Source organism: Ascaphus truei, chromosome 2 (genome assembly GCF_040206685.1).
Source record: "Ascaphus truei isolate aAscTru1 chromosome 2, aAscTru1.hap1, whole genome shotgun sequence".
NCBI lineage: Eukaryota > Metazoa > Chordata > Amphibia > Anura > Ascaphidae > Ascaphus > Ascaphus truei.
Window position 1 is genome coordinate 208,778,314 of NC_134484.1, and position 26,965 is coordinate 208,805,278.

The 26,965-nt window shown below is 42.4% G+C and overlaps 1 protein-coding gene across 4 annotated transcripts in view; it reads left to right on the forward strand.

The window, feature by feature from the left end:
* Window positions 1-26,965, forward strand: part of DROSHA (drosha ribonuclease III) — a 222,659-nt gene that overhangs the window by 86,000 nt on the left and 109,694 nt on the right. For all 4 annotated transcript variants that reach the window (XM_075585898.1, XM_075585899.1, XM_075585900.1 and 1 more), the window contains one exon: window positions 13,980-14,087. In XM_075585898.1, coding sequence (XP_075442013.1) covers window positions 13,980-14,087 — 108 coding nt within the window. The remainder of the gene's footprint in view (window positions 1-13,979; window positions 14,088-26,965) is intronic.

Below are 26,965 nucleotides of genomic sequence, written 5' to 3' on the forward strand. Positions count from 1 at the left end.
TGTGTGTGTGTGTGTGTGTGTGTGTGTGTGTGTGTGTGTATATATGTATATATATATATATATATATATATATATATATATATATATATATATATATATATATATATATAGTGGTCGACAAATCACCAAAAAATCTACTCGCCGAACAAAAAAATCTACTCGCCACCTAGTACCACACATGTGCTGCTTGGGCCAATAGGAGCTCGCCACGATGTTAAATACACTCGCCCGGGGCTTGCAAATTTATAGGTTTGTCGAACACTGTATATATATATATATATATATATATATATATATATATATATATATACGTATACACACGTATGTGTGTGTGTTGCTTCCAGTTGTTCAGTTTAAACATGCAAAATACAGCTGGATAATTACCATTGTGAAGTCTTTATATGTATATAAAGATTTGTTGTTTGTAATATAACTCTTTGGCCAAAGGGTTTAACTAAATTACCCTTTTTCAAGGGAATTTATATGTATTTCATTGTGTATTTTTGTCATATTGGACGTCGCATTGGGCTTTTCTGGCTTTTTTGTTAGTAATATTACATCTGGATTTAAATGCTTGTAGTTCCAAAAATGTTACACTACCGACCAACTTTATTCTTACTTGGCTAGCTCCGCGAATTTCGGAGTATCCCGGTTATCTGCGGTTTTGTGTCGTTTTCTCCCGGGGTATATAGCGTTATATCGCGCCCGTGATTTAAGCATTTTATTCCCGCTGGCTGCAATACTGCAATGCCGTGTAAAAACGCATGGGGGCATTTGCGAGCTGTTGTCTTTAAAGCCGAGAAATTCATGAATTGTAATGCAGTATATACAGTATATTCTGTATAACAACAACCCCTATAATCCCTAACATACACATACAGTACTGTATATGCACATCAATGATACTATAGGCCGTCCCCTGGCGAGATGTGTTTGCAGCAGAGAGAGATCCGCTGCTCTCTCTGCGCAAACATCGGCACATTAAAAATTATTTAAAATACATTTTTATTCATAGTGTAGATGTGCAGGGGGTCTCCGGAGCTGAACCGCGTTGGTTTCAGGTCCGGGGACCCCCTGCTCCCCGAGATACAGGCCCTTTTATGAGGTGCCGGTATCCCTCTGCATTTAAAGGTCCCGATCACGTGACCACGACATTTTAAACAAAGCAGAGGGATACCGGCACCCCCTAAAGGGGCCTGTATCTCGGGGAGCAGGGGGTCCCCGGACTTAAAACAAAAATGTTTCTGCTCCGGAGACCCTCTGCACATCTACAGTATAAATAAAACACATATATAAATAAACACTCGTTCCTTACCTTAGCGGCTATGTGCTATGGTAACGAAGCAGCATTTCTGTATTTTAATAATATTGTACAGTGAGCAGGGGGTTCCCTGAGCCAGAAATGAATGCTGAGGGGACCCCCTGCTCCTGCACAATATTATTAAAAATACAGAAATGCTGCTTCATTACCATAGCTGATAGCCGCTAAGGCAATGAAGGGTTAATGCAGAATAAACAATAAATACATTAAATACATATTTTTAATGTGTGTGTTAAACCTTCCTGCCTTGACTGTAACCTGTGTAAGACCCCCTCCCCCTATTGTGTGTGTGTTAAACTTCCCTGCCTTGACTAATCTATGTAAAAAACCCTCCCCCTATTGTGTGTGTTAAACTTCCCTGCCTTGACTGTAATCTATGTAAAAACCCCGCCCCCTATTGTGTCTGCTAAACTTCCCTGCTTTGACTAATCTGTGTAAGCCCCCCTCCCCCTATTGTGTCGGTTAAATCTCCCTGCCTGTGTTTCTGAGTGCAGTGTACTGTATGTAAATGTGGGGAGGGGGATCCCGTGTAAATAACCACTCCCACTACCCACTACCAAAAAAATTCACACACAGCAGCAGCACAATAAATAAATAAATCTAAATAAATAAATACATGAAGAAAAACAAATATATACATATATGTTACATATTATATATCTATACAAATATAGATTACATCTATCTAATTGTAAAAAACATTATACATTATACACACATTGAAGCATTGCAATAAACAACATACAGTACAGTACATCCCCTGTATCTCCCTGCCTTGAGTGTAATCTGTTTAAAGCCCCCTCCCCCCTAATGTTTCTGTTAAATCTCTCTGCCTGTGTTGCTGTGAGTGCAGTGTATGTAAATGTGGGGAGGGGGGGACCCGATGTGCATACTGTGAGGTCTAACCACCCTCACCCCCTACGCACATACCGTTACCCCCCCCCATCCTGGCCATGGCCCCTCCGCTTCTGCAAAACAGACACAAAAATTAAAACATCCAAAGTAATGTCCCCTAAATCCTTAATCAGCATAGCGGTTATTAACCGCTACAGTTATTAAGGGGTTAACCCACCCTCACCCACCACTCAGGATGCCTACATACCCTCCCACACTAACCCCCCCCCCCACCCCGTGAGGCCTAACCACCCTCACCCAGTACCCACAAGGGAGGCCTACCCACATACCGTTGGGGAAATACCCCCCCCCCCACCCCCAGTACCCACAATAAAAACAACAGTGACCCACAATAAACATCATTCTATTTATTAAATACATTACCCACCCCCTGTGCCCCCCCATAAATACATGATTTATTATTTTACAAACAGGGTTCATAACGCAGCCCCACGCGAGTCCCCGGTGGGCTGGCGGGGCACCTGGACAGACCTACAGGGTACCAGTAGCCCTTTTCAAACAGGTTCTGGAGGCCTGCTGGTGGATCCCGCCAGCACCATGGCCCCCAGGTGGTCTCCTTGGGTCACCGTGGGCCACAATTGGGTCCCCACGGTAGGTCCAAGGATGTCTGGGAGCCCCGGGTCAGACCCACAGGTGTCTGTGGGGCCTCGGGTGGTTCCCACGGGGGTCTGGGGATCTCACGGGTGCTCACTACGGGTCCTTTTCATATACTCTGATTGGCTCTAGTATACTAAGTGACAGAGGCTTGGGGGGAAAAAGGATGTGACGTACTACAGCCAATCAGAGTAGGGATGGAGTTCCCACGCTCTGATTGGCTACCATACCATGTGAGGGCGGCCATGTGTCTTTTCATGACGTCATCTTAAAGGCAATTGAAACAAAGCCATTCTGATTGGCTGTGCTTTCATTGCCTTTAAGTGACGTCATCATTTTTTTTTTTGTCGGCCAAAACACATGGTTTTCACGGCCCAATCAGGACCGTGGGAACCATGACGAAAAATGTGACGTCATAGGCCTTTAAAAGCCTATGTCGTCTCATTTTGAAGCCAGACGCCGCGGAGGACGGACCTCCGGACAAGAAAGAAGACCAGGGCGTGGCCGCAGATGGAAAGAAGACCCCGCCCTGCCCGGAAGAAGATAGAAGAAAGAAGAATACAGATGAAGATAAAGATGGATTACAAGTAGAAGACCCGTGGATTGATTTGGATTTTTAGTTTAATGTTTATTATTTTATGGGTTCCTGTTCGTGGATTGGTTCGTGAGTAAGCTGCGCAACGGGAGTCGGAGGGGACAAGTAATGGTAAGTGAACTAAAGAAATGTATTTTATTTAACTTGTTCATTTTTTTAAAAGCTTTTTTAACGTGTATTTTTTTTTTTTTTGTGGTATATCATTTCTTGCCACTGTATGTATGTATATATGTCTAGAGAGATATATACATACAGGGTAAGAAATGATGTTGTTTTAAAAGCTTCATTTGCTGTGTTTTAAATTAATTTGACTATGCAGCTATGCTTTATTGTGAGTTTAAAGTATTTTAAAATTAGATAGATGTCATTGTTGATATTGTTTTGTGTGTTTGAGGGAGGTCAGGGCTAGCCTTGGTTTTAAAGTTTGTATATTTTTTCACATGCTGAATTGTTCTGCTCGAGGCGTGAATTAGTTAATTGTTTCATTGTTCGGGATGGACTGTCAATTGTTTAGGGATGTAAATAATGATTGCTAATTAATTTCTGTTTACTTGATTGGTTAAAATAGTTGACTTGTTTGGAAGTGTTTGTATTTTGCTTGCAATGATATTGTTAACATTCATTTGCAGAATGTATATGGTGCATAGATTTTATGCATTATTTATTCAATGTAAATGCAATGTATGGATTGGAATGTGAGGTTTTTCTTTGTCATTTGATGATTTAGATTGTAAGATCAGTTAGGATTATTAAAGGAAATTCATTGTAATGTAGTGTGTCTGTATGGAGAAGTGTTATTTGTACGACAGTATGGTTTTGATAACCCTTCTACATTTATTTGTATATTGGTTCATCATGTGTGTGTATATACTGTATCTCTCTCTCTCTCTCTCTCTCTCTCTCTCTCTCTCTCTCTCTCTCTCTCTCTCTCTCTCTCTGTGTATATATATGTATATATATATGTGTATATGTATATATATGTGTATATGTATGTATATATACTGTAGTTGCATGATGAAGCCACTGTACAAATTCATGGGTGAAGGGTGGGTATCGGGCCAATGTGGCTTAACCCCTTAATTACCTTTGCGGTTATTATCCGATAAGGTGTTTAAGGGGTTAATTGATATCTGAATGTAATTGCAATGTATTGGCTTTGTTTTGGCAATGTATTTTGTGGACAAGTCAAGGATGTTGCTGGCGACGGACACTTCGTATTGATGAGGTCAGTAGTACTTTATTTATTTGAATATGCTAGTTAATGGTTTTAATAATGGGCAATTAATCTATTATCCATATCTGGATAATAGTTATTTTGCACATTATTGTACTGTAGGTGTTGGGGGGGGGGGAGGGGGGAGGTATATGTATTGAATGTATAGGCCAGGTTTATTTTTTTTACATTCAGGGTTTGTTCCGTGGTTCCGCGTGAGACCTCTGGAGACCACCTGTGGTTTCCTCGGGTATCTCACGGGTACCAGGCTGGTGGTTCCACGGGTGAATCCAGGACAGGAAGGGAGCAGGATCATCAGGAACACCCAGAAAAAAAAATATAATAACAAATCATTGTGTAGTACTTATGGACAATTATGGGTCAGAATTCAAGAAGAAACTTGTACTTATGGACAATTATGGGTCAGAATTCAAGAAGAAACTTGACACGGGTGACACATGCGGGGATGAAGCTGTGTGGTCCCACTTCTGTTGGGGCACCGCCGACCCGTAGTCTGCGGGGATGAAGCTGTGTGGTCCCACTTCTGTGGGGGCACCGCCGACCCGTAGGTGCGGGGATGATGATGTGTGGTCCCACTTCTATGGGGGCACCGCGGACCCGTAGTGAGCACCCGTGAGTTCCCCAGACCCCCGTGGGAACCACCCGAGGCCCCACAGACACCTGTGGGTCTGACCCGGGGCTCCCAGACATCCTTGGGCCTACCGTGGGGACCCAATTGTGGCCCACGGTGACCCAAGGAGACCACCTGGGGGCCATGGTGCTGGCGGGATCCACCAGCAGGCCTCCAGAACCTGTTTGAAAAGGGCTGCTGGTACCCTGTAGGTCTGTCCAGGTGCCCCGCTAGCCCACCGGGGACTCGCATGGGGCTGCGTTATGAACCCTGTTTGTAAAATAATAAATCATGTATTTATGGGGGGGCACAGGGGGTGGGTAATGTATTTAATAAATAGAATGATGTTTATTGTGGGTCACTGTTGTTTTTATTGTGGGTACTGGGGGTGGGGGGGGGGGGTGTTTCCCCAACGGTATGTGGGTAGGCCTCCCTTGTGGGTACTGGGTGAGGGTGGTTAGGCCTCACGGGGGGGGTTAGTGTGGGAGGGTATGTAGGCATCCCGAGTGGTGGGTGAGGGTGGGTTAACCTCTTAATGACTGTAGTGGTTAATAACCGCTATGGTGATTAAGGGGTTAGGGGACATTAATTTGGATGTTTTAATTTTTGTGTCTGTTTTGCAGAAGCGGAAGGGCCATGGCCAGGATGGGGGGAGGGGATAACGGTATGTGGGTAGGGGGTGAGGGTGGTTAGAGCTCACAGTATGCACATCGGGTCTCCCCCCCCCCCCCCCCACATTTACATACACTGCACTCACAACAATACAGGCAGGGAGATTTAACAGAAACATTAGGGGGAGGGGGCTTTATACAGATCACTGTCAAGGAGGTGGGGTTATAACCCACTCCCCCTCCCCACATTTACATAAACTGCACTCACAGCAACACAGGCAGAGAGATTTAACAGAAACATTAGGGGGAGGGGGCTTTACACAGATTACACTGAAGGCAGGGAGATTTAACAGAAACATTAGGGGGGAGGGGGCTTTAAACAGATTACACTCAAGGCAGGGAGATACAGGGGATGTACTGTACTGTATGTTGTTTATTGCAATGCTTCAATGTGTGTATAATGTTTTTTACAATTAGATAGATGTAATCCTTGGTATTGTAAGGGTTAGCTTTGGTTTTAAATTGTGTTTTCTGGTTGGTACGTACAGTATATATTGATTTTTGTTTACTTGATTGGTTAAAATAGTTAACTTGTTTGGAGTTATCTGTATTTTGCTTGCAATGATATTGTTCACATTCATTTGCAGAATGTATATGGTGCATAGATTTTATGCATCATTTATACAATGTAAATGCAATGTATGGATTGGAATGTGAGGTTTTTCTTTGTCATTTGATGATTTAGATTGTAAGATCAGTTAGGATTATTAAAGGAAATTCATTGTAATGTAGTGTGTCTGTATGGAGAAGTGTTATTTGTAGGACAGTATGGTTTTGATAACCCTTCTACATTTATTTGTATATTGGTTCATCAGTATATATATAATATATAGTATATATATATATATAATATATAGTATAATATATAGTATATATAATAACAATCCCTATACATATATATATATATTTTATTTATATATATATATATATATATATATATATATATATATATATATATACATATACATATATATACATATATATACAGTGTTCGACAAACCTATACATTTGCTCGCCCCGGGCGAGTGGATTTAACCCCCGGGCGAGTATATATTGGCCCAAGCAGCACACGTTTGGTACTAGGTGGCGAGTAGATTTTTTGGTGATTTGTCAACCACTGTATATATATATTGTATATATATATATATATATATATATATATATTGTGTGTGTATATATATATATATATATATATATATATATATATATATATATATATATATATATATATGTATGTATAGGGATTGTTATTATATTATATATATATACATACATACATACATACATACATACATACATACATACATACATACATATATATATTTATTTATCTTCATGTATTTATTTATTTATTTAGATTTATTTATTAATTGTGGGGCTGCTGTGCGTGAATTTTTTTTATTGCCTGTATCCCTCTGCTTGGTTTACAGGCTGCGGTCACGTGATCGGGACCTTTAAATGCTGAGTGATACCTGCACCTCATAAAGGGGGCTGTATCTCGGGGAGCAGGGGGTCCCCCGACCTGAAACCAACGCGGTTCAGCTCCGGAGACCCTCTGCACATCTACACTATGAATAAAAATGTATTTTAAATGTATTTATTTATATTCATTTATTTATTTAGATTTATTTATTTATTTTTTGGGCAGCTGCTGTGTGTGTTTTTTTTATTGTGGGTAGCGGGGGTGGGTGAAGGGGGTATTAGCCCCAACGATGGTTGTTTAGGGCTTGCGGGGGGTAGCGGGAGGGGTTAACCCCTTCATGACCATAGCGGTATTAACTGCTACGGCCGTGAAGGGGTTAAGTGCACCCGCAAGCCCCCCCGCAAGTCCTAAACTCACATCAAGGGCCAAATACCCCCTTCACCCACCCCCGCTACCCACAATATAGCGGGCACGGTGGGTTAACCCCTTCATTGCCTTAACGGCTATCAGCTATGGTAATAAAGCAGCATTTCTGTATTTTAATAATATTGTGCAGGAGCAGGGGGTCCCCTGAGCATTAATTTCTGGCTCAGGGAACCCCCTGCTCACTGTACAATATTATTAAAATACAGATATGCTGCTTCGTTACCATAGCACATAACCGCTAAGGTAAGGAATGAGTGTTTATTTATATATGTGTTTTATTTATACTGTACATGTGCAGAGGGTCTCCGGAGCAGAAACATTTTTGTTTTAAGTCCGGGGACCCCCTGCTCCCCGAGATACAGGCCCCTTTAGGGGGTGCTGGTATCCCTCTGCTTTGTTTACATGTCGCGGTCACGTAATCGGGACCTTTAAATGCAGAGGGATACCGGCACCTCATAAAGGGGGCTGTATCTCGGGGAGCAGGGGGTCCCCGGACCTGAAACCAATGAGGTTCAGCTCCGGAGACCCCCTGCACATCTACACTACGAATAAAAATGTTTTTTAAATAATTTTTAATGTGCCGATGTTTGCGCAGAGAGAGCAGCGGATCTCTCTCTGCAGCAAACACATCTCGCCCCCGCCGGCCTACAGTATCATTGATGTGCATATACAGTACTGTATGTGTACAGTACTGTATGTTAGGGGTTATAGGGGTTGTTGTTATACAGTGTGTGTATATATATATATATATATATATATATATATATATATATATATATATATATATATATATATATATAGATAGAAAGAAAAAAGAAAAAACAGGCGCACACCTAGTGCATTAAAGTATAACAATGAATTTATGGAACATTAAAAACAGACAAATGCCCACTCACAAGAAAAACGATAATATAGTGCAGTTATGGGATTGGCTCTCATATGCCAGTGGTAGCGTCTGGATCAGCAGTAGTGTCTTTTCCTAACACATGGCGCCGGCACGGCGTGGTCTCCTTCACCGGAAGTGACGTCCACCCGATCTAGTGCCCCGCAAAAGGAAATCCCGCCGGGAAACAAGGTCCTCGTCCGCCTGCCTTTGATCACCGCAACACCAGGGGAAACAAGGATGTATTCGCTCCTCTGTTTGGCTTAGCCGCTCCCAACTTGCATCAGTCTTTCTTGGTTGGAAAGTGCCTGCTCTGCATTAGCCACGCCCTACGCGTTTCGTCATGTGATATGACTTCATCAGGGGATACCCATTGGTTGTGACCCCACGATATTTATAGCAGGGTGAATTTGCATACATAATTACAAATTTAATTAAAACATTAATTGTATGTGTTAAACCCTTACATGAATTTAAATTTTCATGTTGCAATAGTTGCAATGGAAGGGTTATGGGGACATCACTGAATTTGCGGAGAAATGGGTAACAGCTCATATTAAATAATTATAAATATATATTAATTTTGTATTTCAATTATTATAACTTTTGGGACAATAGACAAAAAATATTTTATATTTATATGAAAAACAACATTTGTTAGTAGACTAATAGACATATTTGAATTCAAAAGTGAAATAGATGCATTCTATAAATGTGTAAAAAAGGAAATATCAAGATTTGGAGTACCTGTTAGCAATAAATGTTCAATACCCTATTACACCTTAACAACACAGATCAGCAATACTTTGCTGCACACTAGATTCACCCGATTTAGGGTAATAACTATATACCTGTTGTTGGTCCATAAATGATACATGATATCATAGATAGCAACTGGAATCAGAGGTACAGCAAAAGTTGTTGTTTAGCAAGGACAGAAGAAAAACCAACACGACATGTAGATGAGATGTGTACTATATGTGTAAAAATAAAAAAGGAATATGTATGTGTTGTTGAATATGTATGGTGATAGTGTGAATAAAGCTATGTATACAAATTGACTAAAGTGACTCTAATGAAATTATGAGTGGGTGCAAATATTAATAATAATATTAATATTGATAATGTTGTAAATAATGTAAATAATGTGATTAATAGAATGGGACCAGCCACGGACTTGAACAGACACATCCGCAGTTTGATGCAATATAGCCCATATTGGGATCGTGTATAACATAGCTTCCAGAGATAGTGTGGGATAATAAACTTAAAGACCTGACATGTCACCATAGTTCAGAGGGAGTGCTATAAAGCACTCAAACCAGACCTCCAAAGGATCACCCACCAATCCCATAACCTTAACATAGGTTCTATTCTTTTATTAATTTTATCCCTCTTGGCCACCCCATAGGTTGTTACACCAGAATAGCTAACCTACCCACAGTTAGGCAGGTTGTTATATTAGGCGCTCCTTTATATTTCTGTTTATATATATATATCTGCCCATGTGAGATAGCATACATTGCTCTGTCTCCTGATATCCAAGATGGCCGCCGTACTACCTCATACACTGATTGCACTCGTGGAGCTCCAGGATTGTACAATTAGCTGCCTCTAATTGTCCTCACATGGTGAACTATGGGGTATATATGTTCTCTGGGTGTCATTGTCTGGTAGCACCCCCCTGAGGAAGGTCCTGCCTAGGACCGAAACGTTGGGTTTATAGTGTGCTGTTTTGTAACTGCTAATACATGTCTTTTTGCTTTATCTGAGTGTTGCTGCTTTTGTGCCTTTTCTTATGGGAAGACAGGGTTTCTATATATATATATATATATGCAAATATAGCTGTGTGCTCATCTGCATGTCTTAGGCAGGTCTGCAACCCCGCCTTTCCCCATTATCACCCAGCATACAGCACTTCCACTGCAGCAAGGGATTCTGGGAAATGACATGCAAATGAGCACACAGTGTCACTTTTTGCCTCAATAACCATTTTTAACATGGTTCCCTATAGGCTTAAGCTTGCTGCATATATATATATATATATATATATATACACTGTATAACAACAACCCCTATAACCCCTAACATACAGTACTGTATATGCACATCAATGATACTGTAGGCCGGCGGGGGCGAGATGTGTTTGCTGCATATATTGATTATATATATATAATCAAAAAATAAATAGATGATACCGTTCTGTGGCTAACGAAATGCTTTTATTTGTGCGAGCTTTCGAGATACACTGATCTCTTCTTCCGGCGATGTTACAATGAATGAAGCAAAAGGTATACTTGAAAACTTAAGAACAGCACAGATAACATTCCAAGAGACACTGTTTTTAAGTATACCTTTTGCTTCATTCATTGTAACATCGCCGGAAGAAGAGATCAGTGTATCTCGAAAGCTCGCACAAATAAAAGCATTTCGTTAGCCACAGAACGGTATCATCTATTTATTTTTTGATTATTGAAGCTCGGCTAACACGGTACTGATACCTCTACATGTGTATATATATATATATATATATATATATATATATATATATATACACATATATATACTGCATTACAATTCATGAATTTATGCCATCTGGCGGACACGCGAAGCATTGCAGCCTAGTAAATCCTGAACCATTATCAATTAACACATCAACCACGCGTCAGCCGGGCATGCGCCTGGCTGGGAAGGCAAAAGGAGCCCGGCATGCTCCGGGTGAACAGTGTGGCATTCCAGGAACATGCCAGGTACAAGCCGGTGATTAGTAAGAATAAAAGCTGCCGCAGCAGTATATACTCTGACTTGGTTTCTGCTGCAGTGTTATTACCAGAGGAATTCTGTATTAATAAATGTGCATGTTACTCCCTCTTGGCTATGCTGCATGCATATGTGATTTAAGAGCATACACCTGTCACAAAAATGGGAACAGCACAAATTGTTCTAGTAGCCGGTACAAAAAAAATAAATAATAGTCTTCAGGAAGACTCAAGCCCCATTTAGTCTCTGTGTATTAGAGGTGTGATGTGGAATGTATGCCTTGTTGTCTTAAACAAGCACAATATTTATATAATGTGAAATGTTGGGTTAACAGTGATATATTTAAAGAGGGGCGTCCCTTCTGGGGTCACCCAGAGCTGAGCCGCGTTAATTTCCGCTCTGGAGACCCCTGCTTGCTGAGATACTTAATGGGAACGGTGCTGCGGGTTCTTCATACAGGTTTAAATCTCCAGTGTCGGTCGTGACTAACTATAGGCCCACGTGACGCGGGCTATTTTTAAACCTCCATTTTATTCGCCGGGAGACGCCTTCGGAGGAAAGTATCCCAGGAAGCAAAGGGTCCCCGGAGTTGAAATGTATTCCAGAGCCCCCCCCGACTTCCTATACATGTGGAGGGGAGGGGGGTAGTACAGTAGACAGAGTTTCCCCTTGAACTGTTATAAATCTAGACGTTCATTCTGCAGAAACGGCAGTGCAGCTGCGCACTTCTTTTGCGTCAAAAGGGACTTTACACGTATTTGTACTCATTAGTGGAAAATCTGTTTAGATTCTTCAAACACTTTCCTCTCCCCTGTACCTGATTTTTATTGGCTGAATATTGTTAGCCCCTTTTGTTGAAGCAACAAAGCATTTATTTGTTATTCATACAGACCCCTCCAGCACTAAAGGGGTTAATCACCCAGTCTTGCTTAAATGGTTCTGAACTTATTTTACCCTCAGATATGCATTTATTTTCCTTTTTTCCACCCTGAAACATCATTTTCTGCCTACAACAGTTTAATGTTTCAGTGGATTAAGGTTAGAAATGCTTTAGAAATCAGAACAAATAATTCCAACCCTAGAATCGCAGTTTTTTTCCTATCCCACCTAACCAGCATCTAATAAATGCATGCATGTGTAGCGGGGTACCCCCTGGCTACTATTCTACCCAATGGGCTGGCAGTAAACCCTGGTATTTACGGGTTTGCCAGTAATTGGTATGGGGTTGTCCCCCTCACCTTTGGTACTGCATTTGTGTGACAGCAGGGGGTGGGACATTTTGTTGTAGATGGAGCAACGGGGTGCCTGCCTTCTGGCTGTACTTAAGGGCAGCAACGCCCAGTAGTTAAAAGGTTGTTCCTTCCCACTTGAGGAAGGAAGGTTACACGACTGGGAGCCTGAGTTTGTTGCCTACCCATGTGCTCTTCCCTACGGGGAGTAGTGAGTGTGAACCAATACCTCTGCCTCCGCTAGGGAGGTGCGGAAGAGCTAGGACGGCTGTGGGTGCCCTTGGCCTGTAGTAGTGGTCCAGGGACCATCTTCAATGATAACTTACTGACTGTATCCAGCAGAAGACTGCTGAGTAATTGTTATTGCACAAGTGTAGTAATAAACCGTTCCTGTTTGCAATATACCTCCGGCCTGGTGTGTGATCTAACTGGGGGGAGAGGTATAGTTCTACCATGAGCGATCATCTCCATTTCTCTGGAGCCTACGGCAGATGGCGGCGCTGCACTGCTAAGTATTATTTGGGGTATGAACCCCAGAAGCCTGTTACCCAAGTCATTGCGGACGACTCAGCCCTCCTATTGCCAGCAGTTATATGCACCATACACCCTGTAATGGCCCCTATATGTGATTGGGTGGGGGGAGGGGGGAAAGACTGTTACACATGTATGGCATGACCATTTTTTTTTATCATTGTGCTTTTTGGAGTAAGGCATGATATTACATGACTGTAACCTTTTGTCGTTTTTGCAAATCTAATGTATGTTACAAGTTACAGTAGAACATTAAAGGAAAATAACCACAACAACAAAATATATTTAATTGGCATGAAGCAGGGGCATCTCTGAATATGAAATGTGTTAATTTCCGACCCGGGTAACCCCTGCTTCCTTAGATACTTACCTCCGAAGGTGCAGCCGGTTCCTTATGGAGGTTTTAAGCTACCGTGTCACGAGAATTAATATGAAGCCGAGATGGATGAAAAACCTCCTATTGTAAATTTGGCTGTGATTGGCACTCCGTTCCGTCATTAATAACCGCCATTGTATTGAATGTAATTGCTGGATCCGGGTACGAAAACCTGCACCGCAGCTTGAATCATGGCAAAAGTATCTGCTGGAAAGTCTCAGAAGCTCATATTTGCTAAGTAAACCTATAAGATGCACATTACTTGCATGCAGCATCAGTGAGAATAAACTCTTGAGTACAACATATGACCAAGACACGCTGCTGTCCTTTTTGCTTCTTTTTTTGCAGTGAATAGATGCTTTATGCCACAATATTTAATAACCTACTGTGTTCCTTTTTTTTTTTTCCTAGCATGCGATGATGCTCCCAGTTTTGACCCATCATATCCGCTACCATAAGTGTCTGATGCATTTAGACAAATTAATTGGATACATGTTTAAAGAACGCTGTTTGCTGCAGGTGAGAACTACAAAGATATATATACACCATAATCTAGAAACACGCACATACACACACTAGTAATTGCTCTTATTTGCAGAAATGTACATCAAAATGCTGCTTTATTTTGTCCCGTTATCTGTATGTATATCTTAGTGTATCCCCACAACACAATCTTATATGCAATAGAAAATGTATTGCTTTTATTATTTATTATACAGTATGTATATTTTTTTTTTAAATGAACTTAATAGCACTACCATTTTGTTGTTCTAAACTGGTTTTATATGAAATTTGACACATTGAAGATGCCAGACAGTAATTTATCAAGATTTGTCATTATTGCGCTGCTTACAAAGTCCTTTATTTATGAAGTGTGACCAACACTTCAACAGTTTGTAATTTTCCCACCTTAGTGAACACATGACATTGACCTGGTTAAATCTTGGTAATTGGTGTATATTAAAAAAAAAATAAGCCGTTTAAATATTGTTTCTTTATTAGACTGTTGACTTGATGACTTGAATCTCCCAAAGGGGGCCGCTTCGCTTCTGTCTATAGTGATGTCACTGTGTGTCACATGCCCCCTTCTCCTGCATAATCTTTTATAATGCCCCCTGAGAGAGTGCCTGGGGTGGAGAAAACCTGAAATGACACCGCAAATCCAAGTTACAAAACAAGTTCTTTTTAATGTAATCTCCATGTATTTTGATTTGTTATTTGGGGGTAGTTTTTTTAATTGCTAAAATTAATTTATTTACATTTGTATTGTAATTTTGTCAAACACTGCATACAATATTGGCGGGGGGGGTTGTTGTGGGTAGTAGGGTGCCCATTCATTGCCATTGGGGTTACCGTTGCTTCCATTGAGGGCATAGGTAACCACACTGGAAATCAATGGGTGTATTGGTGTTTGTATTGTATTTTAAAGTTTATTGGGAATAGAGGGGATGTGTGAAGGGCGTAGTTGCCCCGGGTGGGTGATTATGTCTAGTGGGTAGTGGGAAGGTTAACCCTTTCACTACCATAACGGTTAATACCGCTAAGGTAATGAAGGGGTTAACCCCTCTTACAACCTTCCCAGTAGGCCTAACCACCCACCCTGGGGCAAGTACCCCCTTCACCAACCGCCTCTACCCCCAACTAACCAGGTACTCTGGCTTAACCCCTTCATTGCTTGCCGCTAAGGTAATGAAGCAGGTTTTATTTTATTTTAATAACACAGTATATTGAAGCAGGTGGTCTCCAGAGCTGAACTGCATTAATTTCAGCATCAGGGACACCCTGCTTCCCAAGTTACAGACTCCATTTTGAGATGCCGGTATCTCCCTGCCATGTTTAAATGTGCCGTGATGTGGGAGAATTTAAACATGGCGATACCGGCACCCCATACCAGGGCCTATAACTCGGAATGCAGGGCGTCCCCGAGGCTGAAATTAATGCGGTTCAGCTCCGGAGACCTCCTGCTTAAATACTGAAATTAAAATAAAGCTGCGCGATCGCCTGTCAGAGGTGTGCAGGTAGAGTGATACACACAGCGGGAGTCCCATTCAGACGCAGGGACCCCCACTATGTTAATCATGATGGGCCATTAAGTCTCCTTACTGATTTCATGATGACAGCACAACCGACCATAATGCTGCACCTGTATAAATATAATCATACCTACATACATTTGTAGAAATATATCATTGTTGTGTGTTGTCACGGGAGACCAGGTTATATACACCTTTTTACCAGGATCATTTATTGAGCAAAACAAGGTAGAGAAATAAATTGTAATTTATTCGGCATAAATTTGCTTACACACAGTGTAACACAAAATACAGTTGAAAAGAGACTTACTGGGGGTCTGGGGTCAAAAACTACACTTTCCTAGGTGCAGGGAATTCTATGGGAGAGTTTTACCCTGACCGGGATGAAATTCCATACACCACCGCTCCTTCTCTTCCCAGAACATTGTCCCTCCTGACCGAGAGTCAGCCCAAATCTCCTGGAACTCAAATCGGCATAAAATCCCAGCCGTGACCGCTACGTTAGATTCTGAGAACTTGGGCGCAAAATGCTATACTTAGTCTCTTGCAAGCAGGCTTTTCAGGCTTGAAATCGAAGTCGGTTGCGTTGCTATTACAAACAAAGCATCTTTGAAAAGCCCGCCCGCGCTCTTTCGGCTCTGACTCAAGGGGAACACACAATCTGATTGTTTCACGGCTTCTTATAGTATTTTCTGCTTAATTTACAAAATAGAAGCAGACCGGACAGCCAATCAGCGCGTGGGAACTTTCTTAAGCAGCCAATCAGAGCCAAGCTGCGTTAGCGGGAAATTTTAAATAGCCTAGTGACGTGCACAAGACTGCCACATCTCCCCCCAGCTATCCCAATGCCACCTGCTCGGCAGGCGCCCCTAGGTCTGGCAGAACAAGGGGCATCCCGGAGGACTGCCATTAACCTCCGGACCTAGTACTCCACCTTTCCCCGCTAACCAAATGCTGTTCACACCTCTGGGCATCCTCTGGCTGCTTTGAACTCCGATGTCCAGCAGACATACTGGCGCCTATGGGTTTGCACGGGCTACCTGTTTGGACATGGGTTCCAAATGTTAAAACATATTAAAACTACATTTTAATAAACTCTCTGAGTCTCTGGGTAAGTGAACAGAAAAGGGAAAAATTGACTCTCTTTATTTCTGTCAACATGAGGTCCCCCCCATGCTTTCCCTTTGACTCAGGTTGGACTCTGAGACCCCCCCAACCTTCTGTACGTTTGAGTACCCACAAACCATATACTGTTTGTGGGTCACCTTGGCACTAGCTGTGGTACCCCTCTTAATTTAGGGATTCCCTCAGGTAAAGAAATACATATTTATTCCTGTGCCTCATTCTCCTTTCCGAGTTGTGCTGAAGCAGGGCGCCCTAGTGGTGAGTCGCGCTTACGTTTTCAAGTGGAAGGATTGCCGGGACAATGTGCCTACACGTATCCAGAGAATCGGGCATGATTCCCGGACACATTTATTGGGAAACCGGTAACTCTGGACCCCAACCTCCTAGGCACATTCTGTCAATGTCTCCTCCACATAAATTGTTAGTCCAAATAAAAAAAAGGTATCACCTAATACTGAAGAACTCATTTATTCTGCACTATCGCAACTGTATGGCTATTTCTGTTTTTTTATTTATATATATATATATATATATATATATATATATATATATATATATATATATATATATATAAACACATACATATACATATACACACACACACACACACACACACACACACACACACACACACACACACACACACACACACACACACACACACACACACACACACGTGTGTGTATATATATATAATGGTTTGTCATCACACAGACAAAATAAATATATATATTTTTATATATATAATATACATTTTTTTAAATATATATTTTGTGAACAACGTTATACTCGGGGGGGGGGGGGGGGCTCCTTCGTCTTTCCGGATCCACTAGAAAACTGTCTTTTAGGGTGAGTGGGACGAGGAGACGTGAGACAATGCTCCTTTAATCAGGCTTCTGCCTGGTTTATTCAGTCCCAGGCACTGGGACTGCAACTCTTTGAAAACAATGTACAAAATAAACCCTGCTCAGCTGAGCCATAACTAGACACAGGATCACCCTGACTAGGGTTGGACGACTTACCCACTTCCAACAAATCAAAATGGCAAACTTCACAGTCAAAGGTAGTACACAAATGATTTACCCTTTTAGGGGGGAGGGTTCTCCCCTTTCTGCTTGCAGGCAGCCTTCCTGCCTCCAGACGTTTGGGGAGAGGGGAGAGGAACCAGGAAACCAGCTTTAAATACCTGTTTTCTAATTAGCAGGACAGGTGACAGAAATTAGGCAGCAGACAAACTCTGGTCTGGATCCCTCATCCCTCATTTCCAGAACCTGCAAAACTGTGGGATGGAGAACATCCATTCTGTGGCAGCACTTTCCAGCCTAAACAGGATAGAAGCTGTATCCTGGGAGCTCTATATATTTATTACCATTCCCTGGTTTCTGACAAAAAAAATATATATATTTACACACACACACACACACACACACACACACACACACACACACACACACACACACACACACACACACACACACACACGTCATTTAATCCTTTGTGCAGTGAAGTGCCATTAAACGTAATGCAAAGTTTAATGGCTGGGCCCCTAATTTATGCATCCTTGGGCCCTCAATTATTTACACACACTTCCAACACCTTGTAAAATGGCAAAAGTAGGTCATCTTTATTAATATTAAATCCAACACATTAGGGCAGAGAAGTATATATTTTTTTTATTTCAAACTTTTGAAATTATGTCTATAAAAGTGAGGGAACGTCTCTGCCAGGTTTGATTAGTTTGTTTCACGCAAGGCGAAGTATTAAAGGCTGGCCTCTTCCCTGTAAACGAGTGTGCTCGGCACTCGCATGACTGGTGAATGTATGCTTTCTGCAGCTGCTGCTAGTGAAATGCCGAGCCAGGCTTGTTTTTATTTCTGTAGTGCAGGGAAGTCTGGTAATAAACAAGGATGAGTGCATCAGATAAAAAGGAACGGTGGAAGAAACAAGTTCCTGCTCTGCAGATTTTAACATCTCCGTGATGCTTGGGCAGATGGGAATCCCTGCCTGTGTAATAATATCTAGAGTATCGTACAGCGAAGCGTCTTGCAGCATTGCTATGTTTGAAAGAGAGGATTTGGAACAGTATACTTTAGAAAAGATAGAAACACAATGCAACCTGCCAGTTTCCTGCACATTCAACCGTAGTTATAACCTGTGTGCCCATTTCTGCAGCTCAATCGCAAACTTTCAACAAGGGAGCTATAAGCAGTAAAGCTGTTAGGTGTGAAAGGTCTGCTCCGATCATGTTTACAATTTTCTCCACAGTATGGTGTGTTCAGAGCTTCATTCTTTAGCACTGGTAAATAATAACCAATTTCATTTTCACTTGTGTAGCCATGCCTGGTTTGGCTACCAGTCTGCCCTCCCTGTCATGTAAGCCCTGGTACCAGTGCAGGCAGTGACAGGACAATCATGGGTTTTCCCCACAGAGGCAGCTCCCTTGAGTGACAGGGGAGGAGGTGGGACAAGGCCTGTGTTCTACTGAATCATTGGTTCAGACCTTGTACCTTCCTCCCACTGTACTTAAGGGGCTGCAGCCACAAATTTAGGCAGTGTCTCTACCGTTGAGAGAGACAGGATCGCACAGGATTGCCTGGGCATTGGAATCCCCTGTTCCTCTTCCCCTTGGGAGAGTGAGTGATTACCATTCCCCTGCCCCTCCTAGAGGGGTAGGGAAGAGTAAGGACTACTTCGGGAGTCCTTGGCCCGTAGTGGAGGTCCAGGGACCATCTAGAACTTGGAGACCTGCAGTGAACTGTATGGGGCAGAAGCCTGCCTGATACTGTGTATGTAGAGGATCAATAAACCGGTTCAAGTTAACTATACATCCTTCATGCAAATAAAAAGAAAGCGCAAAAAAGGGATAAAACACACAATCAGTATATATCCTGCCTAGTGTGCAACCTTTCTGGGGGGAGTGGAGTTTCGTTCTTCTGTGGGAGATTGCCTCCATACATCTGGAGCTTGCAGAAGATTGAGGCGCTGTGTACCCAGAGATACATTTTTAAATTGGGCGCTCTATATTAACTGAAAAAATTGTATAAAAAGTGTAAGTGATACAAATAAGTAAACAAGCAAAAACAATAATAGTGAAAGTGAATAAGTGATCGATTATAACACAATATAAACACAAATGGTGAAACAATGTAAATATTTGGATGAATACCACACCAATAATATACTGTGAATAAATTGATTAATAATTAAAAAGTGTTTCAAAAAACCCGCATGAAACCGTTCACTGGTCTCTGTAGTAGTTGATGGTTTTCCAGATGGGGCGAGCGCAGAGTTTTCACAGGTGGAGCATGAAAAAGATAACACACAATAGTGCGACCAATAACATATTGTGTTTTGAAAGAAGTAGATATGTGTCAGTTTCACTCACAAATTTGAGAATGGTTTTGGGTGTATCAGAGATCCAATCCCTCTCTGATGGGAGCTTTGTTAAACTTTATCTTGCAGCAATGCTCATAGATACCCAGGATACTCCCAGACTTTGATAGAGAGGGGGAAAGAACAAGCGCAAAAATACTGGGAGTTAAAAAGGATACCTATTGTCCCAATGTAGACAATATATAAAGATTCCCTTGATGGGTGCCACACCGGATAACAAGTGGGTTCGTTCTGGGCCACTTGAGTAGTTGAAGGGGAGGGTTCCAAATGCGCACAATCTCATCAGAATTGGAAATATATAAAGACTTTCATAGAAAATAATTGAGAAAATTCTCATAGACTAGTATGCGTGCAAAACTTGTATTGCACAGAAAAGTATATAGGGAATACACTCACATTTTACAAGAACTGTACACACAATGTACGGGGTCTTTTCTTTAAACCATGTCCCTCAGTGGTGTGGCGTCTGCTACTTCCACGTGGTCCCGCGCAAACCTGGATGTGACGTCTGTACCGGGCGGCAGCAAGAGAGGAATGACGCGAATCCAAACAGCTGGGACTTAAGGTAATGCACATGCGTTGTACAGCAAGTGGCACAGGATCAAATTCTACGCGTTTAACTAATTGCTTCTTCGGGAAATAATAATTGGTGATGGGCTATGCTGATATATATATACACTCCATAAAGTCAATTAACTAATAGAATGCATAATTAATGGATATCCCTCAATACATAGTTATATCCCCAAAGAATTTGGGTAGTAACGTATCCAAAATCCTGTGATATAACACATCTGCACAACAACAAGGAGAGGAAGAACCCCTATGATGAGAGCACTCAGCGGCTAATGATACTGATAGTTACTATGAACCTGATAGAGACAATTGGTCAATGGTTGACATGTAATGGTGAATAAGTTAAAAATTGATTTTAAAAACATGTCAACCATTGACCAATTGTCTCTATCAGGTTCATAGTAACTATCAGTATCATTAGCCGCTGAGTGCTCTCATCATAGGGGTTCTTCCTCTCCTTGTTGTTGTTCAATTATTTCCCCTGATTGCAGCACCTGTGTCTGTGGCAGTAGCGACGGCTCCCTCACCCATCCCCCCTTCCCTCCCCCCCTACCCTGTTGTTATATAACACATCTGGCAAGCACAATTAATTTTATACATTTATACATTTATTAATAAATACTAAAATATAAAAAATATATATATAAAAATATATCTATAAAACGGCGCATGCATAAAAATGGGTGGGGGCAAATGCCTGGAAGAGGAAGAGGGAATAATGAATGAACATATCTGCAATTGATCTGTATTTAAATTTTTACCTGGTATGTTTGATTGGACCCCCTCTTATAAATTAAGCCCATCTGCAATTGATCTGTATTTAACTTCTAGTTGGACAACACCCTCTTTGTAAAATCCATCTGTTCTAATGTCCCTCACGTGCTAATTAAGTTGCCTGTTCTGTACTTAATTCTGGTGACATTTTAGAGCTATAAAGCCAGTCAACATAGCGGCCTCTGCTGTCTGCAGCCTTGTCAAGTAGCCCTTTTAAGTAGCAAGCAAACTGGAGTTTAAGGCCTCAGCCAGGCTCCCTGCTGGCGTGCTGAGGCTCAGGGAAAGCGGGTGCTTTCCCTGGCCTTGCGGTTGCTTACCGCACGCGCTGTCAGGGGGCGGGGACGTCACTGGCCGGAGGCAGGCCAGTGACGTCATGGAGCTGGTTCGCCCTCATTGGGCGAACCGCTCACGTGACCAGCCTGTCGCGCCGGCAATCGGGGGAATTTTACATTTCCCTAAGACCTACGCTTCCGCGCGCTTGGGGAAGCATAGGTGAGCCCCTACTAAAGCCGCTCTAATTGCGGCTGTAGGGGCTCAGTGCTGAGCGGGAGCGCGCCTTTACTTTTATATTTGCTTTGACATCGCTACTTTTCAAATTATGCACTTCCTTCCACCAGCCTCATTATGTCTCTTAACTGTATTCATATATCTCCATCTCTCCTTTCTTCACCACTTCTTAGTTCACATGAACTCCTTTCTTACCTGCGCCCTCTGACACCGCACAGTTTATCGCCTGCATTAAAACACACCCCTACAAATCATCCTCACACATCCTCTTTCTATCCATGCTTCTCCTCCTTGCTTCTGGGGATATTGCTCCCAATCCTGGTCCCTGCCTTATTTCTACATGCGCTCATCCTCGCCTGCCAATTGCAACCTCTACTCCTTCTGGTGTCAACCCCTCCAACCTCATACCCATCCCCTGCCACCCTCCCTCTCTCCCTTTCTCCTGTGCCCTTTGGAATGCTCACTCCCTTTCTAACAAGTTCCTCTCTGCATGACTTTTTTTCTCTCTCACTCTACTCCTATTTGATATAACTGAGACCTGGCTCACTCAGTCTGACTCGGCTCTGGAAGCTGCCCTCTCTTATGGTGGCCTTTCTCTCCACAACTCCATGCCCTGATGGCAGGGGTGGATGCGTGGGGCTCCTGCTCTCCTCTATATGCCGTTATCGAACCCTTCCTATTCTTCCCTCTTGCTTTTCCCTCCTTTTGAGGCTCACACTGTACAGATCTTCTCTCCTCTTCCTGTCCATGTGGCGGTCATCTATCGCCTACCTACCTCTACTCATCCCCCTTCTGCCTTTCTCTCTCACTTTAAATCCTGGCTCTCTTTCTCTCTTCAGACTCCCCTGTTCTTCTCCTTGGGGACTTCAATTGCCACATTGATGACCCCTCTCTCCCTTGGGCTTCCCGCTTTCTCTCTCTAACCTCTTCTTTTGGCCTTCAACAGTGGACTGCAGCCAGCACCCACAAGGATGGCCACTACCTAGACCTGGTCTTCACTAAAAACTTTTCTCTCACTGATTTCTCCATTTCCCCCTTTCCTCTCTGACAATCACCTTATCTCATTTTCTCTCTCGCTCCTCTCCATCTCCATCTATCCCTCGTTTCTGCTGAAACCTGCGCTCTATTAACCTTCCAGCTTTTGATTCCACTTTACACTCCTCCCTCTCCCCTCTCAGCCCTGCTTCAGACCCTGACAACCTGGTCAGGAACTACAACTCTGCCTTATCCTACTCCCTTGATTTTAAATGCCCCGCTTTCTCTCTGCTGTCCTCGCCCTTCTAACCCCAGACCTTGGCTAAATTCCCACACCCGTCCTGCGTTCCTCCACACGGTCCTCTGAACGCCTCTGGAGGAAATCTCATACTCTCGCAGACTTCCTTCACTACAAATGTATGCTGTCCTGTTTCAACTCTGCCCTCTCTCAGGCTAAACAAACCTACTTTTCTTCACTAATCAACACGCACATGTCTAACCCACGTCGACTCTTCTCTGTCTTTGACTTTCTACTCTTCTTCCTTCATCTCACCTCAGGACTTTTTTAAGGAAAAGGTGGAAACCGTACGTCAGAACATCCCCTCTGTTGCCTCCTCCCATCCCACACCGCTTCCTAACTCTCCTCCTGCCTTCCTTGACTCTTTTTCTGCTGTCTCGGAGGAGGATGTGTCACTGCTGATCTCCTCTTCTCCCTCTACCACCTGTCCTCTTGATCCTATTCCCTCCCATCTCCTAAAACCTCTTGCTCCTACTATAATCCCTACACTCACACACATTTTTAATGCTTCCCTCTACTCTGGTACCTTTTCTTCCTCCTTCAAACATGCAACAGTTATACCATTACTCAAAAACAGCAAGCTTGACGCTACCTGTCTTTCTAACTATCGACCTGTCTCCTTCCTGCCTTTTGCCTCTAAACTTCTTGAACGTCTTGTATTCTCTCGTTTGCTCTACTTTCTCAACACCCATTCTCTCCTAGACCCTCTACAATCTGACTTCCACACTGCTCACTCCACTGAAACAGCCTTCACTAAAATAACTAATGACCTCCATGCTGCCAAAGACAGAGGTCATTACACTCTGCTCATATTACTCGACCTGTCTACAGCATTTGACACCATGGACCACCCTCTTCTCCTTCACATTCTCCATACTCTTGGTATTCGTAACAAAGCTCTATCCTGGATCTCCTCTTAACTCTCCCATCGTACTTTCAGTGTCTCTTTTGCTAACACCGCCACCTCCTCTATCGATTTCTCTGTGAGGGTACCCATGGGCTCTGTCCTGGGACCTCTTCTCTTTTCTCTGTACACACTTTCTCTAGGTGGCTTAATCACATCTCTTAGGTTTAAATATCACCTCTATGCTGACGACACACAAATTTACCTTTCAAACCCTGACCTTACACCTGCTGTACCGGCCAAAGTTTCTGAATGTCTCTCTTCAATATCATCCTGGATGGCCATCCGCCAACTTAAACTTAACATGGCAAAAACAGAGCTCCTCATACTTCCTCCCAAACCTGGCTCTACCACCTCCTTCCACATTAGTGTTGGAAGTACCATCATTCAACCAGTAGCCCAAGCACACTGCCTAGGGGTCACATTCCACTCCTTTCTCACATTTGCCCCTAACATTCAAAACATATCTAAAACCTGTCGCTTTTTCCTCCGCAATATAACAAAGATACGCCCTTTCCTCTGTTACTCGACAGCTAAAACTTTGTCTCAGGCCCTCATTCTCTCCCGTCTCGATTACTGTAACCTCCTGCTGTCCGGCCTTCCTGCCTCTCACCTATCTCCCCTCAATTCTCCTCCTCACTTTTAAAGCTTTACACTCTTCTGCTCCTCCTTACATCTCAGCCCTAATTTCTCGCTATGCACCATCCTGATTCTTGCGTTCTGCTCAATGATGTCTTCTCTGTACCTCCTTTGTATCTAAAGCCCTCTCCTGCCTATAACCTTTCTAACTGACTGCCCCGCACCTCTGGAATGCTCTTCCCCTCGATACCCGACTAGCACCCTCTCTATCCACCTTCAAGACCCACCTTAAGACACACTTGCTTAAAGAAGCATATGAGTAGCACCGTGGCTAATACTATACACGATACAAAAAGCTTGGCCCCCTACAGACGCACTTACCTGAATGCCCTCCTACTGTCTTTGTACGTTCTCCCCACCAATTAGATTGTGAGCTCTTCGGAGCAGGGACTACACTTCTACAATGTTACTTTTAAGTCTGAAGTACTTATTCCCATGATCTGTTATTTGTACTATTGTTATTTATATGATTGTCACGTGTATTACTGCTGTGAAGCGCTATGTACATTAATGGCGCTATATAAATAAAGACATACATACATACATGCATATAAAGGTAAATTAGTTTTTGTTTTTTTAAAGCACCAATGTCTATATCGACATTTAATCCCTTGGGCACTAATGTTTGTAATCTGTGAATCCAAAATGTTTCTCTTATGGCTAATTGGATCAAACGATTGCCCCCTCTCCAATCAATGGGTATTTGCTCAATAATTATATATTTTAAATGTTTGGGGTCAGATTTCATGATGGAGTAAAAAATGTTTTGTCACTGAATGTTGATAGACCCTTCCTAATATTACCCAGATGTTCTAAGCTTCTAATTCTTAAAGGTCGGGAGGTATGTTCTACATATTGCAGTCTGCAAGTACATTCAAGCATGTAAACCACATACTGTATGGGCGCTTGCAATTTATATAACCTTCTTTATCAAATTGTTCATTCGTCTGGTTTGACTGAAAGTGTATTTTTTCAAGATTCTTGTAAATACATGCTTTACACATCACACATCCATGAAAGCCATTTGGTTTATTTAGCCAATTTTGTGTTAAATTTTGTTTTTTCTTCAATGCTGTTGGTTCTAATTTACTCTTGAGATTGGGGGCTTGTCACGGGAGACCAGGTTTATTAACACCTTTTATACCGGGATCATTGATTGAGCAAAGCTCAATAATAGTAATTTATTTCAAGAAAAGACATACACACAAATGTAACAAAATGTACAGGGTTAACACACTTACTGGGAATGGGGCTAACAAATAGATCTATCCTTTAAACGAAATTCACAAAAATGACCTCTGTAGGAGCCCTTTCCAATGACCGGTTAGTACTCACGAAAGTCCTGGAACTGATTTTGGCCTGCAATGCCAGATGCGACCGCTACGTTCTTCAGAAGTGGGACTTTTTTGGAGTCAAAATCTTTGAAGCCGGCTCGTGTCTATTCAGCACAGAGCATCTTTGAATTTGCCGCTGTTGGTTTGGCGCTTGGAATCTGTGCTCCTTATTGGCTGCAAGGCTTCTTATGGGTTTTTGGGTCCCATTCACAAACCTCTACAGCCTATCAGAGCGTGGGAATTTCCCTGCCAGCCATTCACCGATTTGCCGGTATTGTAAAGCCGGATGGGTACTGTCACGGTGAGATTATGGCAGGCTGTATAAGGTCAAATAAATATATATAACAGATTATATATATTTATCACTGGGTTTGAACTGAAACGAGTCTTAGATATAATAAAGTGATTTTATTCCTTAGGATAGGTGAACACACGGATAATACAGTAACAGACAAGAAGTACACTTACTTAGGGGTCGGGGAATGAGAAGTTTGATGTAGCATTTCTCTTCAGCAATCAGGTAATCATCAGATGATAAATTGAAGCCTCACAACGAATAACTAAGGATATGTGGGGAACAGCAGTTTATAAACCCTTTGTCCCTCTATCCCTAACCTTAAGTACCTGTGATTGGTTTCCCATTATCTCCAGCCAATCTTTGATGGGGGAACACATTTTAGGACAGGCCCCCCTGCTAGCTGGCACATGCGCAGTAGAACTCTGGGGTCTCATTTCTGTAACCCCCATAGGCAAATGGAATGCCAGCCAGTCTACCCATCTGGACCTCTAGCAAGATAACCTTTGTTGAAAGGTGATAACTGGGACACTTGGAGAATGAT